Source organism: Myxocyprinus asiaticus, chromosome 11 (genome assembly GCF_019703515.2).
Source record: "Myxocyprinus asiaticus isolate MX2 ecotype Aquarium Trade chromosome 11, UBuf_Myxa_2, whole genome shotgun sequence".
NCBI classification, from domain to species: domain Eukaryota; kingdom Metazoa; phylum Chordata; class Actinopteri; order Cypriniformes; family Catostomidae; genus Myxocyprinus; species Myxocyprinus asiaticus.
The window spans coordinates 7,908,356-7,930,054 of record NC_059354.1 but is presented as its reverse complement, the minus strand read 5'-3'; the positions used below and the strand labels follow the sequence as shown (position 1 = coordinate 7,930,054).

The following is a 21,699-nucleotide window of genomic DNA, read 5'->3' as shown; positions in this document are numbered from 1 at the left end:
GAGCCCCTGAGAGGACAGGACTTTTATTTTCTGAAGTAGTTTTTAGTTCCTTCGCAATGTTTTGCGTTCTCTCACAAAAAGTTTTGCATTTCCTCCCAGTAGTTTGCATTCCCTCGTGGCAAGTTTTGTTACCTCACAATAAGTTTTGCATTCCCTTGCAATTATTTTGGGTTCCCTAGCATTACCTTTATGCATTCTTTATGAAAATATACCATGTTTTTACTACCATATTTTAAACGTGGTATTTTTAGTAAAAACTAAGAATATACTGGAAAAACAAACCTATGGTAATAAAAATCATTCTGCTAAAAAAACATGGTTAGTTTTACTATAGTAACACCGTGGTTAATTTTTTCTTAAGGGATGGATAAAGCATTTGTAAGGGAACCCAAAATAATTGTGAAGGAATTCAAAACTTAATGTGAGGGAAAGCAAACTATTGCAAGGGAATGCAAAACTTATTGCAAGGGAATGCAAACCATTGCGAGTGCTACATGAAACTATTGCGAGGGAACCCAAGCTTTTGCGAGGGAATTCAAACTATTGTGAGGGAACTCGAAACGTATTGCGAGGGAAAGCAAACTATTCCGAGGGAATGCAAAATTAGGAACTTGACTCCCACAGACCAAACGATAAGATTATTCATAACAAATGAAAGATAAGTCTTGCACTACATTAGACTTTAACACACAAAACTCAAAACAGCGGTTCTGACTTTAAAGTCTGATTGGATAAGTCACATTTGAAGCTGTTTAGCCACACACATCAGTTAAATATTAATGCGGCAAGTTGCAACGTTGCTTGGCAACTGTAAACGACTAAATTCCACCCCACATTGTGCCTAACAACACCCTTGATAACAAGTTCTTCCTCGTCTTGACTAGTTTGGAACACATCCTGCACTGTATTTTCGCAGTTCTCCATGTTTCTTCATCACTCTCACATAAAAATAACGTAAAGCAGTCCTGCCCACTGATAGTCGAACAAATATACAGTATATACCACGGCATAAACAATACATAAACATATCTACCCATTATTAACTAATTTGTGCCGTTGCACTGTATAAACCATCATACCACCCAGTCTTAATGCACACTGGCACATTCTGATTGAGGTTCCCTTCCTGCATTGATTTGATTCATAGATTTAATGTTCTATCATCCTCGGTTCACTTGACTCAGTCTCTTTTTCTTTTCTTTTTATCTTTCAGACTTTAACATCAATCTCTAAACTGATGAAGGAATGCTGGTACCAGAATCCATCAGCTCGACTCACAGCGTTACGCATCAAAAAGACTCTGACGAAAATTGATAACTCTCTGGACAAAATAAAAGCAGACATTTGAACTGCTTCCATACGGAAGATCTCGAAGGCCTTTATCACGCCCAGCGGACGTCTCGTCTGGAGAAGACGCCAGAGAAAAGACACCGTCTGAGCTTATTGCTCTTATAGAGGCACATCATATTTATTTTGAACTTGCAGTGGGACACATTTTGGCATCCAAAGATGGTGTAGTGGGCATTTAAAAGACTACAGACAGTCTTTTGTCAGTGTGGGAGTTCTCTCTTTAAAGACATAGGATCTTTCACACATTATGTTCCATAGCTTAAAGACAGTTACAGAATATACTAGACATTTACAGTTTTCTTTTAAAATGGCTTCACTCTAGTGCTGTCTGCAAAATATCAGTTTCATTTAGCAATATTTTGCATTCCATATTTGCACTGTTACAGATAACTAAACAATTTGCAAATGGAGCCAATCTATTTTATAATGCAGATGCACCATATCTAACTGCAAACAACAGAAAAGATTCATTTACTGATGCATTTACAGTAAATATGTTACTCATTACAAATACGCACTATTCAATCTGCCATTTAGAGTTGTAGTTATGTATCTCAGTAACACTCTCCAGGCGTCTCATGTTTAATGTATTCAGTCTCAGTTTTGTATATCATTCAGCATTTAGCATTATGTATTTGTTTTTTGTTTGTTTCATATTCTTTGTTGAATACAGACACTAAAAGAGGAAAATGCAACTTAAATAAAACTACAAGATCCTGAATTCAATTGATATCTGTAATGTATGCTGAATTATCAAAGGTGTATTACCCCCAAAACACTCTCTCTCTCTCTCTCTCTCTCTCTCTCTTCTCAAAAATACTGTGTTGGGGATTATTGAATGTAACAAGGTTAAAAATGGGAAAGGAGGAGGTGGGAACCGGCTGAACAGTCAAAATAATATTTAATGAAACAAAAAGACACACAACACAAACGCACACATGGCAGCTGTGTGTGGCTCTCTCTTGAACTGCCGCATCCCGCTGCACTTATCCCTCTTCTCGGCTGATTAGCCCCATTGGGGTCCGGGCGTGCATAGTCACGGCTGGCCCCGCCCTCCTCATCACACTTCTCCGTCCTTTGCCTCAGTCCGGGGAACCCCCGGCATGACGTACCCCCCCCCCCCCCAGGAGGGGGAGCTGCCCTTTTGGCCCCGCCTGCCGGAAGGCTTTTCCTCACCTCTCTAGAGCTAGGGAGGGGGACGGGGAGGGAAAAACAAAAAAAAAAAAAGGAGAGGGAAAGGGCAAGGCGGAGCGACAGTGAGAGAGAGAGAGGAGAGAGAGAAAAAAACTTGCTCACATAGGTTCACAGGCATGCCATCGCCTGGTCCTCGATCACTCCTCCACCCTCTGGCGGACGACAGCCGCTCCTTCCCGGGCAGACCAGAGCAAGTCCTCTGACCCCTGGCGGATGGAACGCCCCTCTGCGTTTTGGGGGCCGGTAGCGGCTGTGGCTTCACCATTCCAGGCGGCCGGCAGCGAGCCCCTCATCCCCTCGCGGATGGTGGCCATTCCTCTGCGTCCAGGCGGCCGGCAGTGACTCCTCCGTCCCCCGGCGGATGTCGCGGCTGCTCCTTTGGGTGGATGGCTCCACGACAGTGCATCCCTCCTCCATCCCGGGCTTCGGCACCAATGTAACACTGTTCAAATGGGCAAGGAGGAGGCAGGAAAAGCCTGAACGGTCAAAATAATATTTAATGTAACAAAAAGACACACAACACAAATGCACACATGGCCGCTGCATGTGGCTCACTCTCTCCCGAACTGTCGCATCCCTCTGCACTTATCCCTCTCCTCGGCTGATCAGCCCAATTGGGGTCACATTGACGCCCTCCTCCTCGTCACATTAAAATACTTCCTATCATCCATTAGAATTATTTAACATGTCAGAATGTGGCCAAACACATCATATTTAACTCAAACCACCTGAATACTGCAGAATTTTATCAGCCTCGTGAGGTACTGTCCTCGAATAAGGTTCAAAAACAAAGAAACGACAACAGAAACAAATTGACTGTCAATCAGGAGGTCATACTTAATATTATATGAACTGTTTTATTTATCATTTTATATGTGGCTTTCAATTTTTGCAACCCTGTTTACAAAATGGAACAGTATATATATTAAAGAACCATTTGGTAATTCTAATCTTTTGATAATCCAGTGAAATCCTAAAAGGTATTTTATGTCATTTGATTATTTTCTTTGTATTTAACTTGATGCAAGCAAACCAAGAAATAAGAATAGCCTAAACATAATAAAAGTCTCACTATATTACACTTTAACACACACATGTGTATATGATCTTTTGTATTTAGCATTTTATGAGGTTTGCAATATGGAACATGTCTGAGTACAGTTTAAACATTGGTGGTGGCTCAGTGGTTAAGGCTCTGGGTTATTGATCAGAAGGTCAGGGGTTCAAGCCCCAGCACCACCAAGATGCCACTGTTGGGCCCTTAAGCACGGCCCTTGACCCTATCTGCTCCAGGGGTGCCATATCATTGCTGACCCTGCACTCTGACCCCAGCTTAGCTGGGATATGTGGAAAAGAAGAATTTCACTGTATATGTGCAAATGTATAATGTGTAATAAATAAAGAAAATTATTAATTAATTATAATTATTAAACCCTGATTTGTGTGACTAGCAATAAACATTCAACATCAACATTAAATAAATAAAATAAAAATAGGCTATACCAAAATGTTTAACAAGAATGCATATTTTGCCTCAATTAAACCGCCGCTCAGTAGCTAGCTAGTTTGGTGATTTGTAGTTATTTAAAGGAATTTTTAGAGTTAAATACACTTTATGACCAATCGGCAGCATCTGTGGCATAATGTTGATTACCGCAAAAATAATTTAGACTCGTCCCTCTTTTTCCTCAAAAAAATAAAATTTAGGTCACAGTGAGAATTGCTCAGGTTACAGAATGTTTGAGTTATTTGAGCTGTATATCATAATTTTTTACTGTCGTTTAAGGGTTTTAGGGTTTATGGCGTTAAGTTGCCAAAGCAAAGTTGTAAAATTGGATATACCTTTACACAGAAAAGGTTAGTAGATGATATCACACAAAAATGTTAACACGTAAAATTTTTACATCTTGTGGCTATACTTTTGAAACTGTGATATTTAATGTTTACAGATTGGCTTCATTCACTTCCATTGTAAGTGTCTCACTGTAAGCTCGATTTATACTTTTTTTTTTTTTAAGAAAAAAGGGACGAGTCAAAAATATTTTTTGTGGTAATCAACATTGTGCCACAAATGCTGTCGACTGAGTTTAACTTATATTGAGCCAAGAATTTTCATTTAAACATATATATCCCATGAATTAAAGAAAAAATATTTGAGCAATATAAATGCTGATCATTGCAATATTACCCAATAGAACCGGTAATAAGGTTCAATAGTTAAATTTGACAAATACTGTAAACACTATGGCCTTGTCCACACTAATATGTTTTGTTTGAAAATGTATTCATTTTGCTTCTTTTACGGCTCTCATCCACACCAGAATGGCATTGAAAACTGACCCTGCACCCAAAATCATGTATTGTCACCGTATGTACAGTATTTGATGAAGGACACACTTCTCGGTCTGTAAAACAGAACATTCTTTTAGGTATGCATGTAAGTAGTCTAAATAGATTCCGGAAATACTTCAACCGGGGACGTGGGTGTTGACCCATGACCTCAATATATCAGGAAAATCAACAACCGTGAAAATAATCTACTCTGGTTTTGTTAAACAAGCACCATTAAAGACCAAGAAACAAGTTTCTTAATATACTCCATATATAACTTACAGTTGAAAAGAGCCGCCCCAATCGCGGTTCACTGCCGCTCTTTTAAATCCAGTGTTTTGAATGTGATGGTGCCTCAGCTCCCAAGGGATTTTGGAATCGTAAAGTGTCCAGTCGATCTGCACTTCAGAATCTCGCCAGAAATAGAAGGTCATCCAGGCATTTCTCACTTACTGTTTTATGAACACTGAGGATTCAGATATAGTACTCCATTGGCATACTATTTTTGGCATACTATATAGTAGGGAAGTAGATATTTGGATGCAGCATTAGACTTTCAAAAATGGTTTCTTTAACCAAAAACTTTGGAAAAGGATGACGTTATTTGCACACCAAAGGCGACGTGGTAATGCGAAACTAATCACCGATGAATGTCCCTTTCACACTTTAGCACATTTACAACATTACAATAGGTGGTGAATTAAATGTGATGATTTCTAAACGCTCCAAGAGTTTATACTGTATAATGCACACTATAAAACACAAATCCCAACTGTAAGGAAATAAAAGTTAGACCCAGTAAAAAGACCAGTATGAACTATGAGGAGACATAGTCAGAATTTCAATCAACGGAGAGAGTTTACTGAAGACAAAGTTCTCCACATTTCCAAAGGCAGAAAGAAAGAGAAAATGAGTTGAGTATCTAACCTCGAACTAACTTAGATTACAGAAACAACAGTTATTAAAGGCATATGCAAATAAAGTACAGAGATCTGATAGGTGAACAGAACAGACAAATTTAGAAATCTTACATGACGTTCTATTTAACTACGTGAATGCGATCATTCAAAGATTATATTTTTAAGACACTAAGTTGGTAAGAAGAAATGGGACAGAGGTGAGTCTTCTCTTTAGAAACATTGGCTTCTAGTTCCTCTGAATTAGTCACATGATTCTCAAAACTACAAACAATCCCTGCAATGACATCACTGGACAGAACACAACACTCCTCTCAAGGTTGGGACTCACTCACTGGGACACAGGCCTTATCCAGATTGGAACAAACATGACGATTGAACATTATGTTCAATCGTCAAAACGCAACAATGCTAAGTTAGGCAAAAATATACTTTTAGTGATGAATGCTTAGAATGTATTTGTGTCAGGAATTAATGACCGAAAACTTAAAATAAAACTCTTACTTAAACTGAACACGTGATCAATGAAATAGTTACAACTCATGTATACCTGTCCTCTGGGAGCTGGGCTGAATGGGAAAGCACTGTTAACTGCATTCCTGACATGGGTCAGACCCTCAGTCACACCTCAGAGGTCAAATACACAAATTATATGTAACATTCATAATTATAACATAACCGGAATAAATGCACACGACTAAAAACACTTTGATTACCTTTTAATTATAACAATTGCTAGTAAATGTATTCAACTCATCAATAGGCTGAAGAGACATGGGTAAATCCACCCCTTCATAACCAACAAAACCCAACTTCAGTCTGACCCATTATTAGATACTTCAAAACATAATGACAGCACAGCTGTTAATGACTGTAAATGATAGCACAGCAATAATGATTAAATCATTTTGCAGAGACACCACCACGTTTTTGGTATATAAAGGCACTTTGATACAAAGACATACAGTATATACAGAGTGAACAGCAATAGTATTCATATTATCAATATTTGGCAAAGAAAAGCCCTTAAGATCTGTAAAGTTGTTTATTAAAAAATGGTGATACAAAGGCAAAGATGCCGCAATATATATTATAGAGATACAAGAGAACTGACGTAAGATTAAATGCATAGCAATATAAATTACATACATGATAAGAGAACACATTTGAAATTTTTTTTCTTTCTTTTTTCAGGTTTTAAGCATTTAATGCAAACGAAATGCACATCCTCACTGTGGGCTCAGGAATTCTTCCTCGAGTTACACCAAAGTGTACCATATTTGTGGAAAGTTCAATAGTTCTGTATGATATTTAACATTCAGGTCACCACTGGACAGGTACCCGTATCAACACATTGAGAGCATTGCTATATGGTTCAACAGAGACACAGCTCTTGTACGCATACTAATGGATAATTGGAGAATTGAATTCTGTGCTGGTTCTTTTAGTAACATTTGTCTGTCCTTGGAGCTGTTTCACAATGAACTCTAAATGTGCAGAGTATCCTAGTATTGTGTAAGCTGAATGCACTCTGTGAGCCCTTATAAATAATGTCATGAATTAATTTGTGCCTGTAAATGTCAGATATCCTGCCAAACTGTAAATCGAACTGCTTAGAATATGGAGCACAAAATAAGTAGATTCAAATGACGTGCCAAGTCAACCTGTAGAAATATATAATTATGATAGGACACTTTACTTCGAAAGGGCAGAGTTGCACGTATGAAGTTTGGATTGCATATCCATTCCCTTAAAAAGACTTGAAAATCATGTCTAGTCCTTCTGTGACATAAGATTTGAGTCCGTTCACCACAAATGTTTGTCAGAAGTTTGCAGCCCATCACGGGTTGTGGTGAACCTGCAGCAAACCTTTGGCAACAATGAAGGGTTTGCTGCAAAGCTCATTTGCATGTGAAAATAGTGAGTGGTGAATTTGCTGCAAGTTTACATCAATTCTAGATTTTACATAAAATCTATAGGATGTATACTTTATATATATATATATATATATATATATATATACAGGTGCATCTCAATAAATTAGAATGTTGTGGAAAAGTTCATTTATTTCAGTAATTCAACTCAAATTGTGAAACTCGTGTATTAAATAAATTCAATGCACACAGACTGAAGTAGTTTAAGTCTTTGGTTCTTTTAATTGTGATTTTGGCGCACATTTAACAAAAACCCACCAATTCACTATCTCAAAAACTTAGAATATGGTGACATGCCAGTCAGCTAATCAACTCAAAACACCTGCAAAGGTTTCCTGAGCCTTCAAAATGGTCTCTTAGTTTGGTTCACTAGGCTACACAATCATGGGGAAGACTGCTGATCTGACAGTTGTCCAGAAGACAATCATTGACACCCTTCACAAGGAGGGTAAGCCACAAACATTCATTGCCAAAGAAGCTGGCTGTTCACAGAGTGCTATATCCAAGCATGTTAACAGAGTTGAGTGGAAGGAAAAAGTGTGAAAGAAAAAGATGCACAACCAACCGAGAGAACCGCAGCCTTATGATTGTCCAGCAAAATCGATTCAAGAATTTGGGTGAACTTCACAAGGAATGGACTGAGGCTGGGGTCAAGGCATCAAGAGCCACCACACACAGACGTGTCAAGGAATTTGGCTACAGTTGTCGTATTCCTCTTGTTAAGCCACTCCTGAACCACAGACAACGTCAGAGGCGTCTTACCTGGGCTAAGGAGAAGAAGAACTGGACTGTTGCCCAGTGGTCCAAAGTCCTCTTTTCAGATGAGAGCAAGTTTTGTATTTCATTTGGAAACCAAGGTCCTAGAGTCTGGAGGAAGGGTGGAGAAGATCATAGCCCAAGTTGCTTGAAGTCCAGTGTTAAGTTTCCACAGTCTGTGATGATTTGGGGTGCAATGTCATCTGCTGGTGTTGGTCCATTGTGTTTTTTGAAAACCAAAGTCACTGCACCCGTTTACCAAGACATTTTGGAGCACTTCATGCTTCCTTCTGCTGACCAGCTTTTTAAAGATGCTGATTTCATTTTCCAGCAGGATTTGGCACCTGCCCACACTGCCAAAAGCACCAAAAGTTGGTTAAATGACCATGGTGTTGGTGTGCTTGACTGGCCAGCAAACTCACCAGACCTGAACCCCATAGAGAATCTATGGGGTATTGTCAAGAGGAAAATGAGAAACAAGAGACCAAAAAATGCAGATGAGCTGAAGGCCACTGTCAAAGAAACCTGGGCTTCCATACCACCTCAGCAGTGCCACAAACTGATCACCTCCATGCCACGCCGAATTGAGGCAGTAATTAAAGCAAAATGAGCCCCTACCAAGTATTGAGTACATATACAGTAAATGAACATACTTTCCAGAAGGCCAACAATTCACTAAAAATGTTTTTTTATTGGTCTTATGATGTATTCTAATTTTCTGAGATAGTGAATTGGTGGGTTTTTGTTAAATGTGAGCCAAAATCATCACAATTAAAAGAACCAAAGACTTAAACTACTTCAGTCTGTGTGCACTGAATTTATTTAATACACGAGTTTCACAATTTGAGTTGAATTACCGAAATAAATGAACTTTTCCACGACATTCTAATTTATTGAGATGCACCTGTATATAATCATGTTTATTGTGTTTATTTGGAGTCCCACAGATACCCTACACCAGCCGCTACCTCTAAACCTGACCCTAACCCTACCTTACAAACAATAAACATGGTTTTACTACAATAACCTTAGTATCACCATGGTATTTTCTAGTAAAATCATCATAACCACTAAATTAAACATGGTTACTATATTAAAACCATATTACTGTAGTAACATCATGGTTAACTGCATTAAAACTATGGCTTCTTACCATTAAAAAACACAAAATTACTATAGTAAAAACATGACTAAATTTATCCAGGTCAAACCTTTCTCTCAACTTCTTGACCTTCACCGTGATCAGATCACTGCAAAGAAATCAACCTTTATATTCATTTTTATTAATTATTATAGGTAGTATTTAAGTAAATATTAATAGGGGTGACAGGAAACAGGATTGGAAAAAGTGTGACAAAAGGTAGAATTGAACCCCGGTCGTCCATACGAAAGAAACACAGTCACACCATCGTAATACCCCACGCCACTGCAGCAATACTAAGGTGTGCAGTTTCTCTTTCATTTCTGTGTTTCCACCAGACTTTTGGAGTGCAAATAGCTGCACTGTATGACAGGTGTTACTTACACCTAGTGCAAATAGACGCTCCGAATTTTAGTCCCTGTGGTTCAAAAGTTAAAATGATAAATGTTAGTGCAAATTGGACTGTTGGTCGTGCTGGATGGTTTAAGAGAATCTAAATTGCATTGGTAAGTGTTGAGCTCTTTACCATACAGCTCTATGAGCTGCCATAGACTCCAAGCCAGAAGTAGAAACGGCAGAAGAAAAAAGTTTTCACTTATTGCCAGAAAGAAGGTTGAAACAGCTGAGCAAAGGTATACTGTTTACCAACATTCAGACACTGCCCACACTGCTGGGGCCGGCGTTTAGAAGAGCATTTAAATATGTGCTGTCCTGTCAACAGACTACATGTAAAACATGAACCAATGTGACATTAAAATGTGTTATCAATGACTACATGCCACATTCTATAAGTAAAATACACACGAGATCAGTAAAAGCAGCTGTTTTATTCACTCGATAATGATTTAAAGTAATATACAGTTGTGCTCAAAAGTTTGCATACCCTGGCAGAAACTGTGAAATTTTGGCATTGATTTTGAGTATATAACTGATCATGCAAAAAACCTGTCTTTTATTTAAGAATAGTGATCATATGAAGCCATTTATTATCACATAGTTTTCTGGCTCCTTTTTAAATTATAATGATAACAGAAATCACCCAAATGGCCCTGATCAAAAGTTTACATACCCTTGAATGTTTGGCCTTGTTACAGACACACAAGGTGACACACACAGGTTTAAATGGCAATTAAAGGTTAATTTCCCACACCTGTGGCTTTTTAAATTGCAATTAGTGTCTGTGTATAAATAGTCAATGAGTTTGTTAGCTCTCACGTGGATGCACTGAGCAAGCTAGATACTGAGCCGTGGGGAGCAGAAAAGAACTGTCAAAAATCAAATAAAATCAAATCAAATCACTTTTATTGTCAGACAGCCATATACACAAGTGCAATGGTGTGTGAAATTCTTGGGTGCAGTTCCGATCAACATAGCAGTCGTGACAGTGATGAGACATATACCAATTTACAATAACATCAGATTAACACAGCACAATTTAAAGTCTAATATACACATAATTACACACAACACAGTATACAAATAATAACATACACTGTACAGTACACAATACACACAATATAGATACACATTATTCAATTAAAAAAAAGTATATATAGTATATATAGAATGTACAGTAGGTTGTATTGTACTGTACTGACATTCAGGCTGTCGGTTGATAGTAAGTTGTTAAGAGAGAATATAATATAATAATAATATAATTATGACAGTCCGGTGTGAGATATAAGAGTAATAAGTGCAGTGCTGATGTATTTTGATCGTGGGAGATCAAGAGTTCAAAAGTCTGATTGCTTGGGGGAAGAAGCTATCATGAAGTCGGCTGGTGCAGGTCCTGATGCTGCGATATCACCTGCCTGATGGTAGCAGTGAGAACAGCCCATGGCTCGGGTGGCTGGAGTCTCTGATGATCCTCCAAGCTTTTTTCACACACCGCCTGGTATATATGTCCTGGAGGGAGGGAAGCTCACCTCCGATGATGTGTCTGGCAGTTCGCACCACCCTTTGCAGTGCTTTGCGGTTGTGGGCTGTGCTATTGCCGTACCAGGCAGAGATGCAGCCAGTCAGGATGCTCTCTACAGTGCAGGTGTAGAACCGTGTGAGGATGTGGCGGTTCATTCCAAACTTCCTCAGCCGTCTCAGGAAGAAGAGGCGCTGATGAGCCTTCTTGACAACGACTTCAGTGTGGATGGACCATGTGAGTTCCTCAGTGATGTGGACACCCAGGAACTTGAAGCTGCTGACTCTCTCCACTGGTGCTCCATTGATGGTGATGGGACTGTGTTCTCTGTCTTTTCTTCTGAAGTCCACCTCAAGCTCCTTTGTCTTACTGACATTGAGGGAGAGGTTGTGCTCCTGACACCAGTGTGTCAGAGTGTGCACCTCCTCTCTGTAGGCTGTTTCATCATTGTCAGTGATCAGACCTACCACCGTTGTGTCATCAGCAAACTTAATGATGGCATTGGAGTTATGTGTTGCCACACAGTCATGTTTGTACAGGGAATACAGGAGTGGGCTGAGAACACAGCCCTGTGGGGCTCCAGTGTTACTGCCCATTCTAACCACCTGGCGTCTGCTTGACAGGAAGTCCAGGATCCAGCTGCACAGCGAGCTGTTTAAGCCCAGAGCCCGGAGTTTCTCATCTAGCTTGGAGGGCACTATGGTGTTGAATGCTGAGCTGTAGTCTACAAACAACATTCTCACATAAGTGTTCTTTTTTTCCAGGTGGGAGAGAGCAGTGTGTATTGTAGATGGAAAGGCATCATCAGTGGAGCGGTTGTTGCGGTATGCAAACTGCAATGGGTCTAGAGAGAGAGGCAGCACAGAGCAGATGTAATCTCTGATTAGTCTCTCAAAGCATTTGCTGATGATGGGGGATAGAGCAACAGGACGCCAGTTATTTAAGCAAGTGATTTTTGATTGCTTTGAAACAGGCACAATGGTGGACATTTTAAAGCATGTGGGGACTACAGACAAAGAGAGGGAAAGGTTGAAAATGTCTGGACCCGCGGCTTTGCGGATATTCTCCCGTCGGAAGGATCAGGTTACATCCGCTACAGATATGGAGAGTGAACTAACCTCTGTAGCTTCGGCCGCGAGAGCTCTCTCCATGAGGGCAGTGTTATTTCCCTGAAAATGAGCATAAAAGGTATTTAGCTCATCCAGGAGAGAGGCAGCGGAGTTTTTATTCCCTTTAAAGTCCGTGATGATGTTAATTCCCTGCCACATGCTTCTAGAGTTGGTGGTGTTAAACTGTCCTTCAATCTTGTCCTTGTACTGGAGTTTTGCTGTTCTGATAACTGGCTTGTTTATGCTCCTCCGTGTTCCCGGAATTAAAAGCGGAGGTCCGCACATTAAGTGCCGCGCGAACATCGCTATTAATCCATGGCTTCTGGTTCGGATAGATCCGTATTGTTCTGGTCGGAACGACGTCCTCTACGCACTTTCTGATGAAACACATTATGCTATCAGCGTAAAGCTCGATGTCGTCATCAGAGGCGGAGCGGAACATCTCCCAGTCCGTGTGATCAAAACAATCTTGTAGCGTAGAATCTGATTGGTCCGACCAGCACTGGATAGTTCTGAGGGTGGGTGCTTCCTGTTTCAGTTTCTGCCTGTTAGCAGGCAGAAACAGAATGGAAGAGTGGTCCGATTTGCCAAATGGTGGGTGGGGGAGGGATTTGTAGCCATCCCGGAAGGGAGAGTAGCAATGATCCAAACCCGGTCCCCTCGTGTGTTGAAACTAATGTGTTGGTGGTATTTTGGTGCGACTGATTTGAAACTGGCTTTATTAAAGTCCCCGGTCACAATGAACGTGGCCTCAGGGTGCGCGGTTTCCTGTTTGCTTATAATCCCATACAGATCCTTGAGTGCCCGGTCTGTGTCGGCTTGTGGCGGGATGTACACAGCAGTGATAACGACCACTGTGAATTCCCTCGGTAGCCAGAATGGTCAACACAGAAGCATGAGATATTCCAGATCAGGAGAGCAGAAAGACTTGATAGAATGTACGTTCCTCTGATCACACCATGATTTGTTGATCATAAAACATACACCACCACCTCTGCTTTTACCTGAGAGGTCTTTCGCTCTGTCCGCTCGATACACAGAGAACCCCGCAGGTTCAATGGCTGAATCTGGAATCTCAGCAGACATCCAAGTTTCCATAAGGCAGATAATACAGCAGTCCCTTGTCTCTCATTGGAAAGAGATCCGCGCTTTCAGCTCGCAGAGTTTGTTATCCAGAGACTGAACATTTGCCTGTAGAATACTGGGTAGCGGGGGTTGATTTGCGCGGCGTCTTACTCTGATGAGAACGCCGGCTCTGTTTCCCCTTTTCCTCCTGCGTTTCCGCAGCTGGGCAGCACAGACAAAGGGCTCCGCTTGTGTGTTTGTAAACAGCGGGTCAGCATTGAGGAATTTGAAGTCCGGTTTACGGTGTGTAATTGCTGAACCAATGTCCAAAAGTGTTTGTCTGTCGTAGACAATAAGGCAGATAACATCCAAGACAAAAAAACATAAGAATTGTAAACAAAACAAACAAAACACTACCATGTTGTGTCGGAGCTCTCAACGCAGCAGCCATACTCTGTGCCATCTTGAGTCCTTCTAAGACCTGCGTAACAAGGTAATGGAACTTTATAAAGATGGAAAAGGATATAAAAAGATATCCAAAGCCTTGAAAATGCCAGTCAGTACTGATCAATCACTTATTAAGAAGTGGAAAATTCGGGGATCTCTTGATACCAAACCAAGGTCAGGTAGACCAAGAAAGATTTCAGCCACAACTGCCAGAAGAACTGTTCGGGATACAAAGAAAAACCCACAGGTAACCTCAGGAGAAATACAGGCTGCTCTGGAAAAAGACGGTGTGGTTGTTTCAAGGAGCACAATACGACGATACTTGAACAAAAATGAGCTGCATGGTTGAGTTGCCAGAAAGAAGCCTTTACTGTGCCAATGCTACAAAAAAAGCCTGGTTACAATATGCCCGACAACACCTTGACAAAGCTTCTGGCACACTGTAATTTGGAGTGACGAGACCAAAATAGAGCTTTGTTTGGAGAGGGGTCAACAAGGCCTATAGTGAAAAGAATACCATTCCCACTGTGAAGCATGGTGGTGGCTCACTGATGTTTTGGGGGTGTGTGAGCTCTAAAGGCACAGGGAATCTTGTGAAAATTGATGGCAAGATGAATGCAGCATGTTATCAGAAAATACTGGCAGACAATTTGCATTCTTCTGCATGAAAGCTGTGCATGGGACACTCTTGGACTTTCCAGCATGACAATGACCCTAAGCACAAGGCCAAGTTGACCCTCCAGTGGTTACAGCAGAAAAAGGTGAAGGTTCTGGAGTGGCCATTACAGTCTCCTGACCTTAATATCATCGAGCCACTCTGGGGAGATCTCAAACGTGTGGTTCATGCAAGACGGCCAAAAACTTTGCATGACCTGGAGGCATTTTGCCAAGATGAATGGGCAGCTATACCACCTGCAAGAATTTGGGGCCTCATAGACAACTATTACAAAAGACTGCATGCTGTCAATGATGCTAAAGGGGGCAATACACAGTATTAAGGACTAAGGGTATGCAGACTTTTGAACAGTGGTCATTTCATTTTTTTCTTTGTTGCCATGTTTTGTTTTATGATTGTGCCATTCTGTTATAATCTACAGTTGAATATGAATCCCATAAGAAATAAAAGAAATGTGTTTGCCCGCTCACTCATGTTTTCTTTAAAAATGGTACATATATTACCAATTCTCCAAGGGAATGCAAACTTTTGAGCACAACTGTATATGCAGTGGACTATTTTTATCCATGTGCTTATTGTCATGAAAGTAATGCCACAATGCAACAAAATCTTAATGGTCCTAAAAATGCTCCATATTCTTCATGCAAAACATTTTTTTTCTTTCTTTTTTATACAGTGAAATCAAGGACATCACATAAAAGTCTAGATTTCATTTTGTTATTGTTATTGCCCTGTTATCGTTCAAAAGCCATAAACATTACAAAAATCCGATCACTGCAGGTTCTTCCTAATAAATATTTGAAAAATATATAAGATAAAGAAATATTAAATTCTGTGTGTACAAATTTGTGCATCACAGAATCCTGGATGTGTTTACTTTTTATGCATGAGGGTTTATGGAGTTTCCTGGTCGTGCTGTTTGGCTTCACTGGTGCACCCTCCCTTTCTGTCTTTCTTGTTCACTCTCTCTCTGTCTCTCTCTCTCTCTCCCTCTTTGTCTCAGTAATCCTCTTACATTGAGCCATGAAGGGGCGGAGTGAGTCTCTCTCTGCGTATTCAGTAGCTGTGGGGTTTATTTAGAGTGGAGCAATGCTTGGAGTGGCTGTGGACATACAGCAGAATAGAGTTGTGATGATTTTGTTCTTAAAGGTGGATGTGATGGTGTGCGGAGAGTGACGGAGGTCATGCCTCATCTCAGGTGTTCAGAAGCAACGCTTTTACTCTTCACATTTGCGCATCTCACTGCAGGTACAGTTTCTGCACTGCCAGCTCACTTTGTACATGTCCAAACTGAAAGGGTATTTGCAACACACTGCAACCTATGTAAGTAAAGTTGAGTTCATAGTGATCATAACATGATGCATAATCTTCTAATAGTGCTGAAATGCACTTACACAGATGTTAAATTAATGACCGTCTCATTCTGCTGTGATTATGGTTAACTAATTGTTATAGATGGACTATGACCATTATGTAATAATATGTTTAAAGCCAAAAGATAATAGGAGATCATGAAAGTGTGTGGAGAGACAGGTGTTCACAGGTGAATGTCTGTTCACTTCACTGCACAAATTTGGGTATTTAGCCATGTAAACATGTTTCTACACTCCTAAAAAAAAAAAAAAGGTTGTGTATATTATATATATATATATATATATATATATATATATATATATATATATATATATATATATATATATAATTTGTTTATTTATTATTTTTTGAGTGTAAGAGGGAAAAACTCACTTTTCAGACGTGTTCATGACTAAATACCCAAATATCACTTTATTCCCCCCCGGTGCATTAGCTACAAGCTTATATCTAACGATAGATGCTGAGTTTAGTGAATATTCAAAGAGTGTTTAGATATGGTGATATAAGCAGTCTTGATAATCTAGATTAAGATATTAAGAATTCATAATAACAACAAGATGACCGTACATAACCATCATATATCTTCCTTGATGAGCTTTCCACAAAATACATAGATTATAATAACCTTTATTTACAGTTACAATAAATACCCAACTACAGCTCATAGTATTTATAAAGTGTATAGTTGACATATGCTGTGGTGTAACATGCTACATTCCTAAACTGTTTATAACAGCATTTCTTATTCTTTTATAACGTCATGCTAGCCCCTTACAAGTAAATATGATATATGTTAATATATTTAAAACACATAGGAAATATGGTATATGTTTATATATGGTTTTCATTGAAATAAAAAAGTACTTGTTCATATATGGAACATATATTTCTAAATACTCTAAAAATGGCAGTTTTCATATATTTAACATACTGTATGTTCTTCCAAAAACTAATGGAATTTGAATATGTATGCTCAAATATATGATGAACTATATCTTTATTTTATGGCCATATATCAGATTTCTGTGTGCTTTTTGAGCTCTTATTTATTGAGACTAGGTGGAATATTTGTGAATTAATTTTAAGGAATAAATCAATGTTATTAACATTTACATAAACTATTGACGGCAAAAAGGTTTTTAGAAATCATTAAAAAAAACATGAAAAAAGGCGACCTTTTACAGAACTAAAACATACACTTTACCTTATATAATCATGTTATTTATTTAGTGTTTACTTTTTTTGCAGTTTCATACGCTATACATGATTTTTATTTTATAATAAAAATCACAAAATTATTATAATTTTTTCAGCTATAATTTAGCATTTTTAAATGTTATTTTCAAAGCAAGACCTTATTAGAGTTTTGAAAGAACATGGAAAAACGTGAATAAGAGACTAACGTCTAAAGGTTTACAGCACGCAAAGACTGTCAGCAGTAAATTCAGCTTGTTGCGGTCATACAGATGATCATTTTTCACTGTTATTCCTCCACTCACATGGATTTGTGCTTCTTGTGCTGATACAAGTCTTACAGGCTGCGGTTTCTCTCTTGATTGGGTTTGTAATTTAGTGGTTGTTTGTGATCGTAGCTGCTGAGTCCAAAGAGTTCAGTTCAAAGGCTGTGGCATCATTGCAGAGCTTTACTTAATGTCACCTTTAACAATAGATAAATCTGTTATCAATGTAATGAGCAGTGTTGGGTAAGCTACTTAAAATGTTATCCACTTCAAATTACTAATTACTTCTGTAAAAACTGCAATCAATTATGTTCCTGATTACTTTAGCAAAAAAGTAATAACATTGCTTATTAATTTACATTTAAGTTGCTTTCTGAAACACTTTTCACACTAAAGTTTTTGTTTTTCCACTAAACGAATTGAAAATAATGCCTATTAATGCATTTCTTTGTTCAATGACGACACCACACATACTAAAAATGTACTGTTACACTACTTTTAATTTTAAAAGTAATTAGATTACAGTAATTAATTACTTTGTAATCAGGTTACACCCAACTCTGATAATGAGCGTCTTCACATGCACACTAATGTGTGGATAATGACCAAAAATCCTCGTATTCAAAAAATCCGATAACACAAGAAAACCGTGTTTACAAGAATTTAGAAATTATCCAATGATTCACTACTTTTGATGTCAAAAGAATAAACAATGTGAACATTGGATAAGCCGGTAAGAACAGCAGTTAAGGTGTTTACATGAAATTGCAAAAAAGCATAATTTGGGTAAAGGGAAAAAAAAAATCTACCTGTGTTGATAATTTTTTGTTTAAACCGTTTATGACCTAGCTTCAATAAAGAAAAACACTGTAATGTGTTTACATGATCCCACATGTCGGCTTACTAAGCATAATTGGTGTAAGATGGTATATGTAAATGCACTCAATATTTGCACATAAAATGAATAAAACTTAGAAGACAGATTTATATGTTGAACACATTTGAACTAACCTTTTAGCCGTGGTCTTTCAGAGTGCTTCTCAATTGTTTTCTTTTTTAACTTCAGATATGGTATTTAGACTGCACTATATCATATGGAGATATTTGCTCCATAACTATAGCTGTGTAGCAGTAGCAGTGTGTCATATTGTTAAAGGAGAACTTAGACACGAAATGGAGAAAAGCAGACTGGGTCAGTAAAAGTGTGCTGATTTACCAAGAACAAATGAAAAGTTAGTTGTTTTAGAGACTGTAATAAGAATGCAGTGATCAGAATTATTAAAAGTAAACACTAAAGTATCATATTCTACCCACCAACCACCATGTAAAACAAACAAACAAACAAACAAACAAAAAAAAAAAACGAATATTATCATTGACATTTTAGGGACTAAAAATGTCACATACTTAACAATATGTAGAAATTAAATGTACGAATGTTCTTCTGGATGTAAAAAATTCAAACTCCCCTCTTGGTCAGGGCAGCATATTTCAGATAGCATCATAAAATTTATGAGCTTGTTTTCTAGAGTCCATCTGAGCTCTTTGGAGAGAAAGCAATTTCAGCCAGATATAGTGCTTGTGTTTGAACTATACAGTACATTTCTGTGATGGATATAGCGGTGGACAGGTGTTTGAGTTTCCCAGCTTTTACCAGTATTAAACAAAGTATTAGTTTTCATTTTCAAAGACAGTATGGAGGTGGCCGTTTATACCACAGAAAACCATGTGATGCAGTTTAAAATGCTGCCCCACCACAGAAATCAATTTGTCTTATTTTAAACACATTGTTAACATGTCCATTTTACCACACACATTTTGTACACACCCTAATGTGTTTTTAAAGAAATATTTTAGATCCACCTATCAAATCATCAGCTAGATTTTCATGGTAACACTGTAATAACAGGTATTGATAACATTAACAAATGTTATAACACTATGATAAACCAGCGCTGACCTTGTTTTTCAACTTACTGCCTTTACATCCTTTGCCATTTCCTGGATTCATTGTGCTAGAGTATTGTTCGACAGACAGAGATTTACATTTGTTTAAAGGTAAAGTGTGTAATGTCTGTGCCACTATAGTGGAACTGCAAAAATAATGGCTGTTTTTAACAAAGGCATTTCATGTGCATGGCAACGACACTGACAAACCTGCGTTGGTCACTTGTCAAAGAGTAAAGTCCACGCCTTTCTCATGAATAATATCGAGAACACCAGAAATGTAGAGGCGCTGAAATCAAATGGAAAGCTAAACGCTGTACGTCACATTCTGTGAGGTTGACTTGATGTTCATTTCAAACCCGGAAGATGAAAATTGCCCGAAATTAACCCTTTTCCACTTGAAATAAAACAAAAATGTTGACATTCTATTCCCTTGTGTGCAAGACATATACTGAATAATTGTTAAGCTCTCAAAAAATGTGTTTTGTGATCCTTTAAGCCTACATTTCACACATTCATTAAGATTGCATTAGGCCTTATATGAGTCTTGTCTCACACTGAGCCTCTTCTGGTCTCAGTTTTGACTCTGACTCAAACCTCTTTGGTCTCGGCATGGACTCTGCCCTCCCCTGTCTCAGTCATGACTCTGACTTAACCCTATTTGGTCTCCGTCTTGACTTGGACTTGATCCTCTCTGGTCTTAGCCTGGACTCGTACTCGGATGAGCTGGTCTCGACCACAACACGGCTGAACAGTAGCATCAGATTTTAAACTCGAACCGACCCACAAATTGCTCACTCTCTTTATAATTTCTTCTCCAAGCAAGTATTGTTGCAATAGGCTGTATTTTAGTTCTGTGTGAGACAGTAAAGAAACAGCAAGACAATGTGCAACAGTTAAAAACGGTAAAACACATTCACATGTGTCTGTTAGTTAGAGCGCTTGTGAGAAACAAGTTAGGTAGGCCTGTTTATTTTTTCATTAATTGCAAACCTGAACCCGAAGTACTTGAATAACTGACCTGAACCTGGCCCAGCAGTTTTTTCAGATCCTGTCGGGCCCAGGTCAGGTTGCAGACTTAATTTTGGAAAGGAGGCCACAAAATGCTGTAGCGAAATGAAAAATTGTGTTTCTGCTCAGAATGAACTGCACCCGGGGGTTTGTGGACCCCGATTGAAAACCCCTGGACTTAAAGAAATACCTTTGTTGAGTCATGTGACACTATGCGAGGGTTGGTCACTTAGAGGCAAGCTCTGCTTAAACTTTGCTACAATTATCCTTTTAAGCAATACTAACCGGTGAGAACTGTAATAGTTTTGTTTGCTAAACTGTGCTGGGAGGGCAGGATGTTGTAAAATGTGAAATGATCGGCCTGTGGGGACATTAAAAAGCACTTGCAGGATAAGGATGGCTACTTCATGAAGTAGGTCGGGAGATCTCAAACATTTATGCAGCGCATAAATCTCGACCAACTTGGAGGGCCTCGTAGAAATACATTGAACGATCACATCTATGGAGGCAAAACTTTCCACCCTGATCATAAGAATGGATGATGTTGAAAAACGGGTCGAGTTTCTGGAGTCTGCCGAAAGAGAGCTACAGGCTAACCCGCCTGCTACCAAGGCCCACAGAGTTTTCGGTCAGCTTCCCGGGGCAGGTGACAGACCCCCGATCTATCCTGGCAAGATTCTTGCGGTCGGCTGACAAGGAATAAAGGCAAGTTGTGCTGGAAGGACCACAACAGCATGGTCTATCCGTACTTTGCTAGTGTGACACAAACAAAGAGGGACGGATTTAAAGAGTGTAAAAAATTGCTTCACCAACAGAAGGTAAGCTTCGCACTGCTTTTTCCTGCTAAGGATGGTCGCAAGACTTTTACATGCCCACGACAATTTATGGCCTTCATTAAATCAATGGTGTAAGTGGGTAATTTTGCCTGCACTCAGTCAACAATACAGACTACACATCGAGCATTTTACTGATGCAGCCTGAGAGGTTATGTTATTCTGTTGGCTGCCCACTGACTCGCTCGACACTTTTTTCTTTTTCTCTTTCTCCCTTTATTGACTTATTGTTGAGGACA

At 39.0% G+C, this 21,699-nt stretch overlaps 2 protein-coding genes across 2 annotated transcripts in view; both read left to right on the top strand.

The window, feature by feature from the left end:
• Positions 1–2,071, top strand: part of LOC127448064 (activin receptor type-1-like) — a 41,169-nt gene extending 39,098 nt beyond the window's left edge. Inside the window, exon 12 of the mRNA XM_051710340.1 lies at positions 1,214–2,071. Within this exon, the coding sequence (XP_051566300.1) occupies positions 1,214–1,348 (135 nt within the window). The 3' untranslated portion in view covers positions 1,349–2,071. The remainder of the gene's footprint in view (positions 1–1,213) is intronic.
• Positions 2,072–15,948: 13,877 nt separating this feature from the next.
• LOC127448069 (activin receptor type-1C-like) overlaps positions 15,949–21,699 on the top strand; it is a 63,661-nt gene continuing 57,910 nt past the window's right edge. Inside the window, exon 1 of the mRNA XM_051710351.1 lies at positions 15,949–16,083. Within this exon, the coding sequence (XP_051566311.1) occupies positions 16,020–16,083 (64 nt within the window). The 5' untranslated portion in view covers positions 15,949–16,019. The remainder of the gene's footprint in view (positions 16,084–21,699) is intronic.